The sequence below is a fragment of the Neodiprion pinetum genome, chromosome 2 (genome assembly GCF_021155775.2).
Source record: "Neodiprion pinetum isolate iyNeoPine1 chromosome 2, iyNeoPine1.2, whole genome shotgun sequence".
Classification (NCBI taxonomy): domain Eukaryota; kingdom Metazoa; phylum Arthropoda; class Insecta; order Hymenoptera; family Diprionidae; genus Neodiprion; species Neodiprion pinetum.
The window spans coordinates 15621287-15642800 of record NC_060233.1 but is presented as its reverse complement, the minus strand read 5'-3'; the positions used below and the strand labels follow the sequence as shown (position 1 = coordinate 15642800).

The 21514-nt window shown below is 35.9% G+C and overlaps 1 protein-coding gene across 14 annotated transcripts in view; it reads left to right on the top strand.

The window, feature by feature from the left end:
• LOC124210981 (CUGBP Elav-like family member 2) overlaps positions 1-21514 on the top strand; it is a 370442-nt gene that overhangs the window by 336232 nt on the left and 12696 nt on the right. For 8 of the 14 annotated variants that reach the window (XM_046609533.2, XM_069133280.1, XM_046609534.2 and 5 more), the window contains 8 exons: positions 3044-3175; positions 5524-5797; positions 9970-10059; positions 10888-10929; positions 13776-13805; positions 16033-16155; positions 19188-19427; positions 19669-19811. In XM_046609533.2, coding sequence (XP_046465489.1) covers positions 3044-3175; positions 5524-5797; positions 9970-10059; positions 10888-10929; positions 13776-13805; positions 16033-16155; positions 19188-19427; positions 19669-19796 — 1059 coding nt within the window. In that variant the 3' untranslated portion in view covers positions 19797-19811. The remainder of the gene's footprint in view (positions 1-3043; positions 3176-5523; positions 5798-9969; positions 10060-10887; positions 10930-13775; positions 13806-16032; positions 16156-19187; positions 19428-19668; positions 19812-21514) is intronic. The other 6 variants (XM_046609535.2, XM_046609538.2, XM_046609537.2 and 3 more) reach the window with 6 other exon arrangements.

Sequence of the window (21514 nt, the reverse complement as noted above, 5' to 3'; positions counted from 1 at the left end):
TAAAACTATTCAGTTTCATGAGAATATTTACTGCCGATCTCTTAAAATAGGAACTTGTTTCCTCAATCGCCAAGTTTATTAAAACTTTGTAGTTTATGATCACAATTGCTCAAATTTATTCCAACACTCAACGCAGATAATCCTGAAATTATACAGTGTTCCCGAATTTCTTGATAGTAAAAATCGTGCAAATAATTTTCCGGGGTTGCGGTTTCCTCTTATACAATTTTTGACATTCTGATTATTGTAGGGTCGTCTATGGAAATTCAGTTATTATTGGGTTAAAGGAATTGTCCGGATGTGAATCCACTTTCTTTTATCAACATAATATCTCTCCTTTACAGTTCTCAGTTCCCGTTATACAATTGGAATCATAGTTCTCTCCCCGTTTAATTTAGGTCTCAGACGTCGGATTTTTCGACTCAAATGTCCCGTCCAGGTCTAGTTTAGGCTAACCTTAAAATATTGGCCCATTTTGCATTGCAAGAGTGGGAAAAATGGTTGAGAATTTCATTTCTCTACTGCGGAATACTTTGTGAATTTATCCTGGGTCATGTTGCCTCGTTCACAAATTCCGTGTTCACTTTCTACGTCATTATGAATGAATAACGAAATATAATAATTGAAATAAATTACGAGAATAAAGAAGATCCAAAATCGACCTGCTGATAGCCACAGAAATGTTTATGTTCTCCGAAAAACCGCAAAGATTTGATGGTATTAGTTCTACGCAAGGTGCAAGATTGATTTATCAAATTTTCGCAATCCTGTTCTTTTCAATTTTTCTGAAATGTCTTTCGATACACAATCATTTGGGAAAAGAAAAATTCCATGGTGATTAATCACCGGGATTATATGAATAGTCAGAACGATTGTTTCGGAGACATAAAATAATTTCTCTATCGTTTGAACTTTTAAAACGAAAGGTGCTTGGTGTTTATTTGATACGCACAAGTGATGAAACGCGCGAGTTTACTTCTCCAAGCATACATATACGAATATCGTTATAGAGGCGTTTATTATCCGTCAGGGTTTACCGCTGATGTAAACGTATCAATCGGAAGACAGACATCTCGGTGTAAACTTGTCGTCCTGTACCTACATTTCTGCTGTCCAACTCATACATAACTTCTTTGCTCATCGCTCTGTAATGGATCCAGAACGTTAGCTACAGAATGTTTCAGTAATGTGAAACGCAAGATTTGAAGCATGTGGATTACAAAAACTCCGTACTAGTTTTTCAAGGGAATGCACTTTAATCTATTCTAATGAAACTAACTCGACGAAAAATTGTCAGAAATAAAAAGATAAATCATGGAGAAAAAAATCAAATGCATTTTCAGGATAATCAACCTTTGGGAGTAAATTCACACATTCAACATTAAGGGTTAACCCCGAAACTCAACGTTAAAGATTCACTCATAAAAATAGTTAGGCGTACGCAACAAATTCCAGGACCACCCTAAAAATTGAGTAGTAACTCCGAAATCTTGAGGACGAATACTCAAAAACAGTTTGGCGTAACGATCAGTTCAGGGTTCATACTTAAAATTGAGTGTTTGCCCCGGGAGTATTTTTTCCGTAATGGAAGTGCAGATTTTGACGAAGTCGATTCGTTCTTGGGAATTGGAGTCTTTAGTCGTGGATGAATCGACCTGTAGGTAAGTTATAGAGAGGCTTTGGTGTGAACGCCTGTGGCAACGATCCAAAATTTTAGCTGAAAAGAAACGGCACGCAGCTAGCTAGAACTGTCGCTCGACAACGCGAACTACTACAATGACTAGTACGAGGCCGATGACTATTTTTATAGGTACGAAACCGCGCGACGTTACGTGACCGGACTTGCATTCTGAAATAAACAATTTTACGACGACACGACGACGTGCCCGATGATCTACGACGTTATCCACTTTCCGTTACTGCTCGGTGTCTTTTATCACTTTCCGATAAGCCATCACAGTGTTGCGAACATTCGTACCGACTCTCGATGCAAACGGAACCGCCAATCAGCAGTCGGCAACATGTCGATATTATCAACCACCGAGAATTCCTTCATTCTTAGAAGAAAAAAAAAAACGAAATACAAAGAAAATTTTTTATTCTACATATTATTTTGTTTGAACAATTGTGAAATATTTCTTGTACTGTGAAAAAATGAGCTTTGAAACCACAGCGATTTGAGACACGAGTGTTTTCGGATATTGATTCATGCACTGCAGGCATCCCAGATCTGGCATCAACTTTTCATACTTACAATTTTTATCAGCGAAATACAAATCCAGGTTGAAAATCATGCTGAGGGCCATTTGGGAATGAAAATTTGGCGAAAGGTCCATACCCGTTGTCACTGTTGTATGCGAGTAAATGGAATAGTGGAGTTCAATTTTCTCATGATTGGCTGCAGGCTGATTCTATAGTACGTCAAACCATTTACTGCATGAAGAAAGTAATCTAGAAATACGAACATTTGTAACGCATAGTGATCGATGAGATTCTAACTTCGATTGGAACGCGGAAACTTGTTATCTGAATCCAGATCTTCGAAATAATCCAGTCTGGTGCATTCTAAGTCTGAAATCCCACTTGCTCTCTTTTGATTTTTTAAAATCTTCCATGCACGGTTAGAGGAGCGTTGGAGAAGTGGGAGTGTATTATGCATTTATTTATACGCATCTCGTCGAGTGTTATACATAGCGTCTGGATGCGAAGACGTTGTAGGATTCTGGCTACTTCTGCTGCTCAGCTTGTTTCTTCGAAGCAATTCAGGAGCAGACACCATTTTAATATCATGAATATTTCCAGTTACAGAAGCACGGAAGGAAAAGACGAAGTTTCGTCTCGCGTGTAACTCGAGCGTAAACTGATTAACCGGCATGATTGCATTTTCGATTGCCATTTTTCCACCCGACTATGCAATGTCGTACTTTTCCGTCTTCTTCACCTCCGTTCTCGAACCCGCTGTTTCATCTGCATCTGAAGCCAACCCCTGTATATTCTGACAATAACAAATACAATACAAAACATTTATCTCCTCTCGTTTCAGGGATGCTCGTCACCATTGGTTGTGAAGTTCGCTGACACGCAGAAAGAGAAGGATCAGAAGAGGATGCAGCAGATACAGGCCAACCTCTGGAACCTTGCTGGTGTCAACATGGCTCCTCACTACCTCACGACTGTGAGTATCGAAAGCCACTGCAGTAGCTTTATTCCTGGCTTTCGAATCCTTTTCCAAGACAAAGAGATGTTGAACTCTAAGTTACTTATCTTTGTCAAAAAATGAAACCCCTGATTCCCAGTCAAATTCTTTTCCCAAGAAAGTTTTGCTGTCATTACCATGAAAAGATCCGATCGCTAAGTCTGTCATCAAAAAAACCAGTGACTCTCATCAAAAATACCGACACATCACCAGTAACCATCAAGTTTATCGTTGCAACGATTTAAACCTTTTGGTTTGGCTGCTTGTCTTACTGTGCATGGTGACAGTGATAAACACGCTGTGAAATAGTTATTCGAGACTCAAATCCCTCTGGAACTAACCTAAACAAAAGGATGCAGACTGTCCTACAAAGTCTGAGGTGGAAACTACAACGACGGAAGAAGAAACGGAACTTCCAATCGACTTGATGCGGTAGTAGCGGCCATTTTGCAGTCGTTACCAGTCCAGGAATTCAGTTCTCTATCGCGAAACGTTTTCGTTCCTCATGATCATGGTTTTCCTCCTTTTGATAACAGAAGTTTTCAAGCTTCCCACAGTCGCTGATTGAAAGGGCTTCTTCCTAAATGCAGTCCAGATCCTTTTGAAGGAACCTTTGGCATCCTCATATTTCCGAGCTTAAACCGTACAGCTAATTAAGCGAGGATGCAGGGGGAATTTCAGCAGCATGTACTTCTTCCTGCAACATCGATGTCAAAGCACTTAGAGGGACTCGGGCTTTTCCAATGACAAGAGGAAAGGCCAGGGAGCCAGCAAAGAGGAAACGTGGAGTCAAGAAACCTGGGCGAAACAAAATTCTGCGTAATTAATTACTTCGTCAAACGAAATTATCGGCGGAATGATTTCGTCCCTGAGAATATCGTCGACTCGGTTCGACGCTGAAGCCATGCAGCGAACTCTACCCTCGCGCTTTTTAATAACTAAATTACCTTTCAGCTTCTCCTACCAACCGATGGAACTACATATTCGCTTTTTTTTAAATTAACCATCATTCTCTTACAACCCGCCAGACTCGTTTTCTGACCTGCTTTTCATCTCTTTCTCTTTATTTGCAAATTTTCCCTAAATACGTTTCGAAATTTTTGTAATTCAGTTCAGAAACTTGAAACTATCCAATCAAAACTATTTCAACCTGTTATTGGTAAATGAAAATAGAGAGCAGACTCGTATTTTTCAAATCGGATATTTGACTAATATTTTTTCTCTTGTAATTTCACCGTTTTCTCCGGATACCAAACAATTATTTAAAACATTTGATTTCACTGAAATTTTACTGAAGACGAAGTTTTTTTTTCGTTTTCTTTTCAACGATTTGAGCACTGGTTTATTTCTTTGTAATTCCAAAGTTATCATTTTATCGCTATTTTGTTTTTTTGTTAATTGAGCATTAGTCATGCCAAATTTAACCTTAGCTTTACCCTTTTGAAAAAATATAACTGCGGATGTTCTTGACGTAAAAAATCGACGCTGAAAAATCACTGTGAAAAAACACGTACTAATGTGCTTCAGAACTGTATTCAACTTCAGTATCAGGTCAACGTCTATTTTTGTTTTGAGCAGAACTTAATGTAATCAACTTTTTGAAGCTCAAACAAAAAATGTTCTTTATTGTGACTCCACACAATTTGAACGTGCTTGTTCATCACAAGTTAGTGGAACTTGAAGTGATGTGCTTTCCGCGATTGAAAAAAAAAACCCATATGTTTCGAAGATGCTTTTCGAACCTGAGTAAAAATTTTAGGTGAATCTGCCGTGAGTAAAAAAATAAACACGCACATACTTTAACAAAAGACCATGGATTTTAAGTTAGGTTCTTGTTTAACGTGCCTTCGAAATTCAAATTCCAAACCAGTGAAAATTGCAAATGCCTGAAAATAGTATATTGTGTAACAAGGAGGCAAACCCGGTCTTTTCGGGTCGAGCTTAAGTTTGCAATGGAAGTCGAACGTGAGCCTAATACGAATATTGCAAATGTGCAAGGTGAAAAGACCGTCGCCTCCTTGTCGCAGACGATTATTTATATAACAAGAGTATGTTACGCGTTTCTTCACGAAACACGATATTGAGGTTAGGTTAGAGGTTAGGGTTGCGCAACTTCAGATTTGTTCGCCGCAGCGCATGCGCGCAGTGCAGAAAAGGCCACTTTCAACTCCTAGGACTCAGAAGTGGTCTTTGCAGTACTCCGCACATGCGCATTCGCAGGCTCACTCGACCGTCGTAGAAACGGCTACCTTGTGCACGGAAAACACGCGCGAAAAAATGCAGGTCAACATGCTCGCGTTGTATAAAACTATTTACCATCATTTCAGAACGAAACGCATTCGTTGGCGCCGGCCTCGCTCCAACTTCTGCAGCAGCTTCAAGCTTCTTCGAATCCTGGCACACCTGCAAACGCTGCGGCGAATGCCAACGCTCTGTCCAGTGTTCAGCACCAGCTTCTGCTTCAGCAGCATCTCGGTCTTGGGGGAGGAACGCCGGCACCCGCAGCGCCCCAAACTGTTCCCAGTCCGCCGGAAATCAACCCCGCCAATTTACAAGGCCTAGCGACGCTGGCGTCTCTTAGCAACTCGGCGGGTGAGTACGGTCAGTGCTCTCCAAATTTTATTATTTTATTTCCACACGGCTCGTAGAGAAGTTTCATGTTATTTGTTTCGAAATTTATTTTATAACGTCTCCCCAGTCGAGGATAAAATTAAGGAGTCATTTGTTAACTTTTTTTTTTTTCATTTGTAACTTTGATCAAGCAGTAAGGTGTATCAAAAAGGAACCATTTTGTTTGCTGATAACCCTAAAAACTTTGGTTTTGGTAGAAAGAAATATCCTCGCGCGGACCAAACTTTGTAGTTTAATGAGAAGCTGCCGCTCATTAGACATTTCAAATTACAACAGTCAATTAATTACCGCCTATGACGTACTTTTTGGGAGGAAAAGAACGTTTAGACTATTAGGATTGTACTTGAGGTTAAAAACAAATGTTTCATCCAATGTTCAAATTTTTTTTTATACCACAATGAAAAAATTATGAACACTTTTGAGCTGAAATTTTTTTACCCAACACCATCGTGTTCTACGTAACAATTCAGATCAATTCTATTTATAGTAATAGTTTTGCGACTTAAATCATATGTTCATAATTTTTTTTTTATAAACAATAGCAAGTGTGCAATAAAAAAATTTGTTTATTGGATAAACATCTTGTTCTCAACTCATAATACAATCTTTGGGGTCTTAAAATTGTAAGGAGTGGCCGCAAAATAAGCCGAAAAAAAAAATTTTTTTTACACATCCTATAAAGAAAATGTAATGGGTTCAAAAATTAACTATATAACGTTACTTGTATAAAAATATATCTTCATATAATATATGTGTCAGAAAAAGTGAATTTAGGTTGCATATAAGTTTTGCAATTTTCGTATAAAATATTTTGCAATACTCCGCTTCGCGTGTATACGAGCATAATGACAAGTAAAAATTTTTTACCCATGAAATTTTAGCGTTGTTGTTGTCGTTCTTATTATTATTATTGTTGTTGTTGTTATTATTATTATTACATCACTAAGGCGACTCGAAAGTTCAGAGAAATACCAGGGTGTGTTCCAATTCCCAAATTAGCTTACGTTCCATTGTTTTCTGAGAACAAAGGTCGTAGAAATTATAATTTTTTTTTTTTAGGATCATTTATCATGTTATTGTTGTATATTTTTTTAAATCTTCTCAACTTAACTGTCATGCAGGTTAATGATTTAAAATTTTTAATTTTGTACAATGTAGAGGTAAACGTGAAATCCAGTACAATATTGCTTAGAATTTTCAGCCAAATTTATTTTTCTCTAATAGCTGGGAAATTAAATATCTGAATAGAATAACTTTGAACGAATAACATAATTTTGAGAAAATTTAATGCTTTTCAATTTTTAAAACCGAATTTCGTATGAAATCAACTCATGTCATGCCAAAGGAAACGCAGGTCAAACTTTTCGCAAATATATGATAATTCGATTACTATGTATACGCTACTTAACCCTGGTGTTTAAACGCTTGAACTTGTCTACTGCGTGATGTTAAATTGTCGCGTCGAGTTATATAAGATTCGTCTGTCGAGCATATTATCAGGGTCAATGCGGATCACTTCGTTGCAAATTGTTTCTTATTTGATTATTTTCATCGCATGTATTATATAGAAGTTAGTTACTCCACTTAAGCGATCAAAAATGACGTAATAGTTAGTTACATTTATAGGACATGTGAGAAATTGATTTTTTTTTAATTCTCAAGCCTTGGAACAAAACTGGCAAATTCTGCAGACTGAATTATTTTGTACGACGGTGATGTTGAAATTTAATTACAATTGAAAAGCTTTACTGCTGATCACTGCCCGGGACAAATTATTGTGTTTTATCCGTTTTTTTTTTTTTTCTATCTTTGATGCAGGTTCCAGGGGATTTCTAGAGGAAGATTAAATTCCTCGGGGTGATACGAATTCGTAAATAGTTATAGACAATGAAAAACGATGTAACAATAAAGGATGCAGGCATATCAGATATTTTTGACGACGGCGTTAAACTCGAGACACCAAGTCGAAGAGATTAACGAGCGCATTTTTATCCGAAGTTTAACTAGCTTGACGGGATTCGCCTCCGTGAGCTTCAGCCACGGTAACTTTATAGCGTCTATTAGCTGCATCTAAGTCGGACGTTACGTCGAGGAGGAAACGTGTCCCGAGTTTTAGAGGCTTTGGACCTCAAGATTGGAGAAGGAATTAATGTCCCCAGCTTGTTTTTAAGGCATTCCGCGAGTTATCCTTCGCCGCCATTCACATTTTATAACTAAGATCTCATCTTGATGAGAAAACTGCAGCAATAAACTCAAAAACGAGGACATTCGACTAATCTTTGCCTTATGCAGGCTAACGGGTTCCAATTAAAATCGTTGCGTTAATAGGAGTCAGGAAATTTTACCATTTCTCGTATCACTCGAATTTTTATAGTTTGAATAATTTTCAGGAAAGAGAGCAATATAATAAAATAATAATTACAGATGAATTGGAAACAAGTAAAGGAAAAATTTGCTCAAGCGATCTCCAGAAAATCAAAAAAGACGATTATTTTGAAATCATGGTTATCGGATTCATTATGAAACGTTTCTTTAATCGTGGCTGAAATTTTATATTCGTGTAGTATTTCAATTTGAGAGTCCACCATTTTTTTTTTTTTTTTTTAACTCGTGTCTTCATCATGCATTTGGCTAGAATTAGTGTTGATTTCGAGTGTAAAACTATTTTTATTGAACGGATATTTAGAAATTTGATCGATTTTCGAATTAGAAGATTAGTTGTTGAATATTGACACATGTTTATGTACGTGGAAGACGGGAGACTAACGTTTTTCAGGGGCGGACTTTAAGTTCCAAATTTGAAAAGTTCCGATAGCGCCTAAATCCGAACTATTTGTTGGAGAAATTTGAAGTAAAAAAATCAAAATTTCACAAAACAACAAAGTTTCGACATGCAAGGTTTCGAAAAATCAAGTTACGATAGAGCAAAGTTCCGAAAAGTAAAGTATACTCACACAGTCGTGTAGTTTACTCAACGAGTGAGCGTAAAAAATCAGAAAAAGCGGAAATCAGAATGACCAGAATTCCAAACGTAAAAATATCGAGAATCCAGAACAAAGAAAGATCAAACTGGTGAAATTCGATGTTTCGGATTTTAAAATTTTTTCCTTCTTGCATTTTCGGAACTTTGACTTGGAGTTGGGCCCTTCCAGCATTTTATCCTTCAGGAATTTTGAGCATCGAGTTTCGGACCATTCTCGTCACACTTTGATTTGTTTACTTTAAATTACATCTCCATAAAAAAATCGGAATTTGGCGATTCCGGAACTTTTCAAATTCGGAATTTTAACCAGGCTCCGTCTTTCGTTACCATTAATCATCGTTTGCCAGTTCATCGACACTTTTATTCGAATCCTACCGCGATGTCACAAATTTATTAGCACAACTTGATAATGTTCCGTGCTATGGGCTGAAAACCTCGAGCACTAATTTTTGGGTCATAACTCTGATTGTTTTTTTTTTTGTTTTTTCTTTTTTTTCCGTCAATTCCAATCATTCCCAACGCTCTGTACAACTTTTAATCAACGATTGAAACACGCACATCTACACGCTGAATTTCATTAGATTTTATCAATCGGGGGGAAGGCAATTTATTGTCCAAGGATCGTTGACGTCGGGTTAATTAGAGCAATTCATCCTTTATACGGTAGATCACTCTGCAACGGAGCAGAGCGAGGGGTTGATTAATTAACTACCGGCTTACGATACATTGAAGTAGGCGAAGAACGGCGGTTTCGGGTTTTTCGAAATTTTTCTAAACCACATCACCACTCATTACACATCGGACATTTCGTGTCAAATCAACCGATTTCTACCCTCACCGTTTTTGATTTCGCCGAAACATTTTTAAGTGATTGTTGCATCTCTAATACAGTAAATAAAATTTTTTTGTATTATTGTATAAAATCACCTTTGAGTTGCAAATATTTCAGCATTTTCAAAATTTCACCTGCTTTGAAATTCTTGGTAAATTCTGAAGAATTTCTTGTTTTGTTTAGACGTTTTTAAGATTGATGAAAATTTTGTTGATTTGGAATGGAATTCTGTATACGTGCATCAATATTTACACTGAATGTTACAACAGTGATAAGAACTGAAAAAGCCACTCGACTAAGTCAAAGTATCCCTGTGTTTTTCAACAGGGGCTGGAGTGTCACCGATGAGTATGCAAAACCTCGTAACTCTGGCTGCCATGACAGGCGGAAACGGAAACCTCCAAGTCTCTCCAAACAGTGAGTGAAAAAAAAGAATCACAGTCCTTCAACTTCACCCTTCGAGTCTCCTCCTCCACACCCTCGCCAAATCCAAAATTTCACAATCCTTGCTTCTGTAGACATTTTTTTATTCTTCATGTAATCCAAAATTAATACTCAATTACTTTGAAATGACTTTATTATTTTTTTTTTGAATGTGTAAATATTCGCGTTAGTAAAAAATTTGCATATACAATACTTTCTATACACATCAGCTGAAATTCCTGATAGTTGAGCTTAACTTTTAATTAAAGCTCAGAAACAAAGAATATTGAAAAAAGTAATCGAACCAGAACATTTTTTTTTTTTTTTCTGCAAACATCATTATCGCTGTTATTATTACCATAGTTGCTATTATTGTTATTACAATTATTATTGTTATCATTAATTTATTGCATGCAGTATTTCTGTCGCTTTTGCTTTAACGTTGTTCCAATATGCAAATGGTATAGTAAAATACCATGTTCACCTCACAGATGTGTAACACGTACGACGTACGTACGTACGCGATAACGGTTAAATCGATCGACAAAGGATAAAAATAAATCGGTACAGGCTCTGTAAAAACTTGCAACATTTTGGTTTTTTCCTTCTCACTGTTTGTGCTCTCCGTTTACCGTTCTTCATTACCGCACGAAGAGTACTAAGATTGTTGTAGAAAATTTGACGCGCGTTTTGCGTGAAAAATATAATCTGGTATCTACAAGGGAATTTTACGAGACTGACTCTTGAAACTAATGAAAAATTTTCCACCACTAAACATCGACGCATGCTGATATACAATTATTGTGGTTGCGTGTGTTTCAGCGCTCAGCGGGTTGGCAAATTCAACTGCAGGTATGTCGCTATGTACGTGTCGCACTGCCTGGTATAGTATTAACCATTACTAAACTAGATTTAATTGATAACCCAATTAGCGAAGCATTGACTAACGACGGTTTGATTTCTGTATCGCTTATTATTATTATTATCATTATTATTATCGTTGTTATTATTACTGTTGTTGTTGTCGTTGTTATAATTATTATTATTGTCAGTATTTTGCTAATGGCGGCTGCGTCAGATTGCAAACTGCAATTATTCTCACTCCAGCGCGTCTATAACGAACAACGGACTACCCCGAGTACCGATCAATGGCGTCTGTTATCGACCTTACAATTTTATATGCATTTCTCGGTTTATGTATGTTAAAAGAGAAAAAAACATTTCGCACCTTGCACATTGCGAAAAGCAATGTTTCGGTCGAAGCGAAGTTCACGACTTGCGAGGAAGAAACTGTAACCGATTGAACCTCGTCGATACTTTGAGATATTTATAGAGGACGTGATTATATTTTTTATTGGTTTCGTTGTAGCAGAAAATGGGACCTTTTGTACAGGAAAACTTTGTACCGAACTTTGAGGGTGTAATGTACATTCTATCGTACGATGCATTAACCGTAGAATTGGTATAAAATAACTTAATTAGTGGGTTCGGTTTCGCAGTTTTAGTATTCAGTTGGCAAAAGCTCCTCCGTTGTGATTTAAGTGCGCTGTTGGACGGCATAATAAGACTCTCGTTCACCTCCAGCGTCGCTTAACTTACAATTTAACGCTTATATATACATATATATATATACATACATACACACATGCATACACATACGTACATACATACATACAGAACTAACGCAGCATGTAAATGGGTGATTCTGTATCAATACTCGCAGTTTTTTATCTCATACATGTTTATTTTATTGTTCTCGCAACAATGTCCACAAGATTTAATAATTGTTTGACTATTGAACTTGGTGTGATTAAAAAAAAAAAAAATAGGGGAGAGGGAGAAACTCTGACTTGCAAATCTTTAGTTATCTGGCCCACAGTAACAGTGAGCAATATTGCAAACACATTGCAGCAATGTAAGTTTGCAGAGTTTGAAATATTTCAGATATATTTCAAAAATTCACATTACAAGGTTCAGAATATTGCAAACACATTGCTGTACTTTAATTCCACTATATTTGAAATATTACAGAAACATTGCAGCAACGTAACATCGCAAAGTTTGAAACATTGAAAAAACATTGTAAACAGGTACTTTGCAAGGCTCGAAATATTTCAAACATATTGCTGTACTCTAACTCGACGCAATTTGAAATATTACAAAAACATTGCAGCAACGTAACTCCAGAAAGTTTGAAATATTGCAGACGCGTTGCGAAAATTCACTTTGCAAGGTTCGAAATATTACAAACACATTGCTGTAGTCTAACTCGACGAAATTTGAAATATTACAAAAACATTGCAGCAACGTAATTTCGCAAAATTTGAAGTATTGCAGTCACATTGCAAAAAGGTACCCACATACTTTGCAAGGTTTGCTCCAAATTTGGTTTTCGAGGTTATAAGAATTGACAATACATTATGTAGCAAATGAACTCCGCAGGACTCGCATACATAGTTCATACGAAGTAGATCAACACAACTTTGCGATATTCCGATAAAATCTCTATTGAAATCAGAAAATTGATTACTGTTGTAATTGTCTCCATATTTCTGCAAATCGGACGTTGCACATAGAACACGTATGATTGTACCGCGATTTCAATGGCAAATCCGCAACCTCTACGGCTGGCTGCAACGCGAAACTTGCACATTACGTAGAGATATGGCTAATTGGACGGCCCTCGAAAGTTTACAACAATTAATATCCCGCTGCAAATAATGAACCCCGTATCTATGAACAACACCCCATCCCATCTCAACCCCCGTATCAAATACGTCTCTAACTCGTGGAAGGATTGTGTATTACACACAATGCATATATTTATTATTATTTTATACATATATACTTACATGTATTGTGTGTGTATAGATTATTACCTATATATATATATATATATATACGCATAGATAATAAATACAAATGTATTCATAATACATATCGAGCAATATTGTCAATACATAAATTTACATCTAAAGTGCATATTACATTATACCTAGTGGTATTTCAGCGGTTATAAAAACCGAATACACAACCATATTTTTTACGGCTATAACGTAACAAACATGACGCGAAATATTGACCGATGGAATTATGTTTACGGGATAATTATTATCGCTCACCCTATAATATTATGTATTAAAGTGTTAGAATAATGAATGAGACATTTTTTTTTTTTTTTTTCAAATAATAACGACTCGTCTTATTTTATCGGTCTACTCGAGGATACTTTGAATTAGATTATCGCACCCCGAAGGTGTTGAAGCAACAAAAAGTGTGCGTTTAACCATTAACACGTTGTATTCACGTTCGTAAAATTTTATGTGCATCTTAATAACATAAAACTTCTAGTGGACGGTTTCCAACATCTTCGATGTGAAATAAATAATGAAAAATAAAAATAACAACTAGACATCCAATCGTCAATATCTTCAGTTTTCACATTATTCTTTATTTGTTTTAGATTCTAGTTTTGCATCTCGATTCTCATATCGCTTGGCAAACATTTTAGTTTTCGAACATCTTTAGAATTTTTTTTTTTTTTTTTTTTTTTTTCCGAAAGTCGAAATTATTTTTAAACCGTCCGTCATCGGTGCCTATAAAAATATTCAACATATACCCACTAATCTAGGCTTAAAAAATATACAACGTCAACCTAGATATAAATATAATTATATTTTAACGACTTGTTATATGTTTTCCGGATATAGCTGCGCTACTTGGAAAGACGGGAAGTACAGGTGAGAAGAAGTAGTACTTTGATTGTGTACCGAAATATAGTTACACGTCGAATGCATATCAACGTTATCAAGTCTATTTGTATTTTATACGTAGTGCAGCATGGGAACGGTGCATTGCACATGAAATACTTTCTGCATTGCAATTTTTATTTCGTGTTATTCTTTTTTTTTTTTTTTTTTTTTAATTACAGTTAATCCAAAGCTTACTGTAGTTTAATTATCATGTATTATATGCATATACGTAAACTTTGGTATTGTGCTAATCTTTTTTTTTCTTCTCATCGGTGTTGCTAATTTATACGTAAATTACACGTTTTAATATAATCTTATACGTTATATTAAACTAAAAAAAAAATTATATTAAACAAATTAGTAGAGGTGTTCTAAACCTTATTTCTAAGTTGTTTTTGACGACACTTACTTATTCTTATAATTTTTTTTTTGTTTTTTTTTTTTATCTTCTCGTTCTCACACATTAGTTAATCCCGCTAAGAAAATTGCTCGAAAATCAGTAATCACACGGAGAATTATTCAACTAGTCCAATATGTTTTTTTTTTTTTGCTCTCTCTCCTTCAATTGGGATAAAAATATTGTTCCTGCTTGAATTAATATTACGGTCTTTTTTAAAGTTAAGCGTATTATGAAATATTAATAACAATTTTGTAAATCTTTTGGAGAGTTTGAAAATGTTTATTTCTTGTACGTTTTTAAAAAATGTTATCTCACTATTTTATTTTTTAATCTCGCTTTTGGTTTTTTTTTTTTTTTTTTTTTTTTGATTTATTGTTTTTGTCTTTTGTATTCATATTCAGCGCACGTGAAATAATTTCCATTCAAAATTTGTTCATTTCAAAGACTTGAGAGATTAATTTAAGGTCTGAGTAAATTTTTGAATTTATTTTTTGCTGTCAATTCCTTACTAAACGAGAATACACGAGCAACTTTTATTTTGTTAACACGATAGCAAAAATCATACCCATACTTACCCGCACAATTGCCACGCTTTTAATATTCTACAATAATCCACTGCCATATAATTACAGTCTGAATAATTTATACACATAGCCACCGATAATTCGCCTGCTGCAATTTAAAGTTGAACGAAAATAGCGCCAAGTAACATTGCGCCGGCAATTAATTTCTAAACGAACTCCTCCATAAAATATATATCACCGTCTTGAATCCGCAGCAGACTGGCTATACTTAGCATGTAACTTAAAAAATCAATTGATTCGTACGATTTCGCAGCAATTTCTTACTCGACTCGAAAGTTTATTTACTTTTCGTATACCTAACGCCTGCTGACCGTTTGATCCACAATTAAGTTCTCCATTATCAACGCGTTGCTGCGGCCATTTTACATAACAATCGTTCTAAACTACAGCTGCAATAATTGACTCGCTAGTTATTGGTAATCTAAATATTGCGCCGCGGAACAAATCATTCGCTGTTTCCAATCCAATCTATCTCTTTATACAATTCACCTTCTGTTTATTCTAATCTGACGGGAATTCGTATATATTCGCCACAGTCTTGTTTTCATAACTTTCAAAGATCAGTTATAGGTCACGTATACTTTGATTTTGTGTATTTATGTATTTATATATATACTTATAAACGTGTGGTTCTGGTTTTTTAGTTTCTACTGTTATGACTACATATTGTGATTTAGTTTTGTTCAAATCACTGCACAAATCGTTGCTTTCGTTTTATGTTTTACGTAGATCGCATAGACGAATGATCTTCCTTTGTTTTTTTCAATATTTCTTCCCTGGTGTTTTAAACGAGGGTCTTATTTGGATAAGCAGAAAAAACATTTTGAAATCTCGTTGAAAAGTTTGAAAATCTTAAAAATGGACCCTGATTTGTCATTTTCAAATAGAGGTGAACAGAAAGGGTTTAAGAATGTTTCATCGGGTTTTCGTTTGTTGGCAGAAAATAAACTTGAGCTTCTTTTGTGCCAAATTATAGAAATGAAACAGAAAAGAAATCGAACATTTTTGCATGAACAATTGTTTCGTAAACGCCAATATTACGTAAATAAGGTAATGACGTAATTTCTCAATTCTCATAATTATTTTATGTATATGAAAAATATTTTACATTTTTTTCACACATTTTATGTTTTTTAAAACATTCTTCGAACAGAAATCTCACCCTGATTAGTTTTGGTATTTGCAAATATGTCTAAACAAAAAAAATTCTAACTAATATACGTTATTCCAGGGTCGACGGGAGGCAACTTGAGTCCTGTGACGTCATTAGCGCTAAACTCCTTGACAGGAGCACCTCTGAACGGCCTCCAGGATTCCCTGACAAACGCTTATTCCAGCTTGCAGCAATACGCAGGTCAGTTGCATTATTTTTAATGCAAGCGATAACAGTTTAAGTTTGGAAAACGCTTGTTTGATCAATATTAAGTAATGTTATCGAACACAGCTAACCATAATATTTAAAAAAAAAAATGTATGTCTCTTCAAATCGATATAACACTCATCTCGTAATAATGAAAATGATAGAATAATACATGCATTCCGAGATCTGATGAGAATATTTCGAATTAAAGCTCTCATTGGAAAGACAACGGTGACAGTGGAAAAGAAAGAGTTGCATAGTGAGTAATTTCATCAAATGACCGTAGTTGCCATTATTTTTTTTTCCTCTCATTTCTTATTTTCTTTTTTTACGCCTACGTCGTCGCAACTTGTCGTCATCTTTATTTTTGCCTGACGCGATTGAATTTATTATTTTATTTCATACATGGCTTTTTTTTTTTTTACATTCTAATTTTCATGTGTGGGCTAGAGTTATTAGTGAAATGTGTAGTACAAATACCGTTCAAACAAATTTTCGATTGGACATATTTTAAAGGAAATTAGTTTCCCCATGCCGTATTAGTAATAATCCCGGAAAATATTTTTCCCAAATCTAATGTAAAAATAAGCGAATTTGGCCACCGGCTGAAAACAGACAAAACACGCCATTTCTCAACGAATGACGTGCGCGTTGCGAAATTGTAAACCATTTTTCCACTGGACAACAAAAAGTGTTCTTGCCCACTAATGTAGCAAATATCCTCCGTACAGTGGCGCCCTCTACCACCCGTCTCGTGAATGTGTCTCACAAATAGCGGCAGCTTCTTCATTGTGCTCAAGATGTCAGCGTCGTCAGTCGGGGTCACGGTCACGGTCTTACATACAGGTCTGAAAACTCTGGTGGTTGAAGCACCGGCCATTTCGCGTAGTGACCACGAGTGTCGCTGCTATCGAGGGATTCAGACTGTGCGAGAGAGACGGAAACAGGTTCTTGACCGTCCTTGGTTTTGAAACCTGTTTCCGTCTCTCTCACACAGCCTGAATCCCTCGATAGCAGCGACACTCGTGTTCAGTAGGCGAAACGTGAGAGGACACCCCCACCATTGAAATTTCGAGCGAGTTTCCAGACCTGTATGTAAGACCGTGTTTGAGGTTATACAATTTTCGTGTACTCATTGGCTGCATTTTTTCTCCTGCATTATATTCAAGTGTTTTCTTGCGGTGAAAAAAAATGCTTCAGATGAGGGACTTGGAGGTATACTTCACTCCCGACTAAAATCTTAGACGCGGCTAAGAATATCAAAAATAATCTGATTCCGGAAAAATCCCGAGAAAAATATGAGGCAGCGTATAATCATTTCTTGGCGAGGAAAAAACAAAAATATTTCCGATTATCTACTAAAGTAAATAATGTACGGAAATAACGTGAAATTAAAAAAAAAAAAAAAACGGTCTACATAAGTTGCAGTTAAAGATGACTCAGAATAACAAAATAAATAACTAAATAAAATGCCGGAAATAAAAATGAATTATAGAAATACAGAGAATGAAGTAGAATATAAAACACAAATTTATTATTCTTCTGTACAAGAATTGAAATTGTTGTAAAGTTTAATTTTGAAAAGAAACTCGGGTTTTTTTTTTATCTCTAATCTACATTTTTGTTTCGATTGGGAGGGGGGGGCTCCAACTCTCCGGCGGGGGCTTTACCTCCTGCATGCCACCCCCCGCAACTGTCCCTAACTTCCCTCTCGCTCCCACTGCTAACTCGTCGTGTATCTTGTTATTTTTTACCATAACAGACAATTAATTAAGAAATGCGGCCAACCGCCTAATTTTACATTTGTATTGAGAAAAATATTATGTCTAACTCGTGGGCAATGACGACTCTGAGTACGTGTGATATCCGACTAACTTCATGCTCACTCACAATCAGAATCGTCACTTTTGCTTACTCGCTGCGCAATATATTATAATGATCTACCTGGATCTGAGTTATTGATCAACATCATTTCCAACCATCGATTTCTTGATTTATGTATCTCGATGTTCTAGAAATAATTTTGTCATCCAGCCACAGTCAAGGTATCTTCGATATTCTGAATATTTTTTTTCTCGGTTAGATAGAGTCGAAGGTTTTTCTTTTTTTTTTTCTTTTTTACGAGGCATGGAGTTCGACCAAGTGACAAAATGTTGACATCGGAATTAGATTTTTGTTTCCGCGTTTTCTTTCGTCGACTTTAGAAGATTAAATTTGATTAATTTCTGCATAATAACGACTTACTGTGTCAAACCAGAATTTAATACAACTTGACTCGACGAGTGACATACAAAATATACTCTAGACACTGCGGCGCCGATCTTGTGACGCGCAAAGATACATTTACTGAAAACCTAGCCAGGCACTTGGGCCAAAAGTGTGACAGTGATCGATTCGTAGAAAAAATATCTAACAAGTTTAAACAGATGTTGGATAAACGCATTTGTGAAACAGCCGATGCATTGACTATACTTATGATATACGACTTTTTCTAAAAAAAAAAAAAAAAAAACAATAAACAAATCACTAAGTTAAAAAGCCAAGCAGTTGTGTAATTTTTCTGACTCTTACTTTATTATGTGTGTATGAATAATCATAGTGATTTTAATAATAATAATAAAAATAATAATAATGCATATAAAAATTTTCTCGTTAGTGATTTTCAGCATGTGATAATATCATTTGTTTGATACCTCATTCGGCTGGTTGATAGTTATGATTATGGTGTAATAGCTAATCAGCACGCTTCGCAAGATTAAAGAGCGAATCTGGAATGAAAGAAATTTTTCGTCATAGTAGGCCAAAAACGAGATTTTACGCCCGCACCCTGATCTTGAAATTCCGTTTTATGCCTACCCGGGACGAAAAATATTGCTTGCATCACGGACATGACACTGCACACCCTCATGCAATCGCACCGACTTACGTGCAGCGGATCGCACTAGGGTGTAAAACGTTACGCCCTTGATACGAAAATAGCTATTCTTCAGCATTTTCCAACCCTTCAACCGTTTTTCATTTTCCAGGGTTTCCGGCATTCACCGGCGCCGCTGCAGCTGCGGCCGCCGCGGCAGCGGCAGCTCAGAATTCCACTTCCGGTCCCGCCGGGAAACAGATCGAAGGCCCTGAGGGAGGAAACCTATTCATTTACCACCTTCCCCAAGAATTTAGCGATACCGATCTCGCATCTACTTTTCTACCGTTCGGCAACGTTGTTTCGGCGAAAGTTTTCATTGACAAGCAGACAAACCTGAGCAAATGTTTCGGTAAGTTCCATATTTAGATTTAAAACTCGTTTCTCACGTAATCTTTTGCTCCCGATCGATTCTCCGCAACGAAACTAAAACTTGGCACATTTCACGGCACTTTCTGATGCCTGATTCACGCGGACTCAGCCGGAAGCGATCAGCTGATCGCTCCAACAGGCGCCATGTTTGCCAGGGTTGCTACAAAGCGGGAAGGTTTGAATCGCCCGATGTGAATGATAACAATTACTGTTAATTTCAGGCTTCGTGTCCTACGACAACGCGGCGAGTGCCCAGGCGGCCATTCAGGCGATGAACGGCTTCCAGATCGGCACCAAGCGACTTAAAGTACAGCTGAAACGGTCGAAGGAAGCGTCGAGGCCTTACTAACCGTCGTCGATTATCGTAGGTACCTTCCGCTACAACACAAATCACCCATCAAAACACGAGAAAAATATCGGAACAAGTCCCGAGCCATTAACGACAACTTTCTAAAAGAAAATTCTGACTGAACGATCAATATAGTAACAAGCAAACGCTTACAGAATCATTTTAGGTTAACTTTGAAAAGGTTGAAGCGAACGGAAAGAAATATTTTCATCAATTCATCTGGCGGGAAATTTTTCGTGAGACTTCTCAGGCCATTTCGCTTTTGCAAAAATGAAAAAAAAAAGATCACAATCAGATAACCACGAAACGTTGAAATTAGTTGCAATGGAAATTTCAAAAAATTCGAAAATATTCTAAGATCGTTTGGCTTTACGTTATTCCCAAACTTTTGCGAATCGGAGAGGAAAATTTCCGCCAGAGTCTGCATTTTTCTTTTACGGTTTTCAATACGCATGTTCAATTCATAATATTTCAATTCATGTTAATCGTGAAAAATGACCAAATTTTTCATTTTCTACTCCTTTCGTTTAAAATCATCTTTGAATTTATCAAAGATGTTGAGAATTTTACCTGTTTACAAAAGCGGTATATCAATAAAAAAAATTGAAACATTGCAAAGCTGAAAATAAACACGCGAGTTGTATTGTATGAGTGGGGAAACATCTTCTGGACTTCCATCTCGTTATTTTACTTCTCATATCTTATACTATTGGCCGGTATAAACTCTGGGTTTAGAATAGTCTAGTACGTTTCCAAAGACATTATTTATTATACATGGTAAATTATTTTTCCAAACCCGTAGAAATATTTACAGTTGTATAGCTAATCCCTTTTATCTCCTAAATGATATTAGTCATCGTTTGTACGAAAAACGAACTAGGGAAATTACAAACCGTATTATCGTTGCTGTGATATATCAGAGACAATTAATAGAACTTTATTAGAATCGAGGTCGTTAGGATATATATGTATTTATATATAAATGTTCAATTATCATAAAGAAAATCTCTTCAATTTCTAAATTCGATTTTTTTTTTTTCTCATTTTTGGTTTCCTGATTTTTAAAACGCAACAGACGCTATTTTTGTCTAATTAGTATTTGAACAAATTGCGAATAAATTTACATGCGCGTTTACGATTATTTAAAACTTTTTACACGCGTGAAGATATTGTTATTTTATAAATATTTACATAAACGTTTAATATAATACTCGTTACATGCATTACGCATAAAAACAGAACAGTTTTCATTTTATGCTGAATATATACGTATATTGTATATACATTTAGCATGCACACGAATTCACATTATATACATGTAACATTATACGTATGATTTTTCGTTCTTCAATGTTGATTTGTTGACTTCTTTTTGTCTTTTTGTAAATTACGTATATACATATGTATAAATTTTTTTTTTCTTCCCATACAAAGACACATACAGTTTTTTTTTTTCTTTTTGTAACGTTTAACTGTATTATGTCGTAGTTACGTGTCGTCATTAACGTTTTCTTAAGAGCTTAATTTATCACGCTCTTAAAATGTGTGGAGAACTTCATGTACCTATAAAGTGATATGCACTTAGTTATGTCACCTTTGTACAAAGTATTATTATCATTACTATTATTTTCACAGCTTTATCTTTGTATTCTTTTATTTGCTCATTAATTTTTTTCCTCTTTCTCTCGATAAATAACGCGTACTAGTCCTGAAATAAT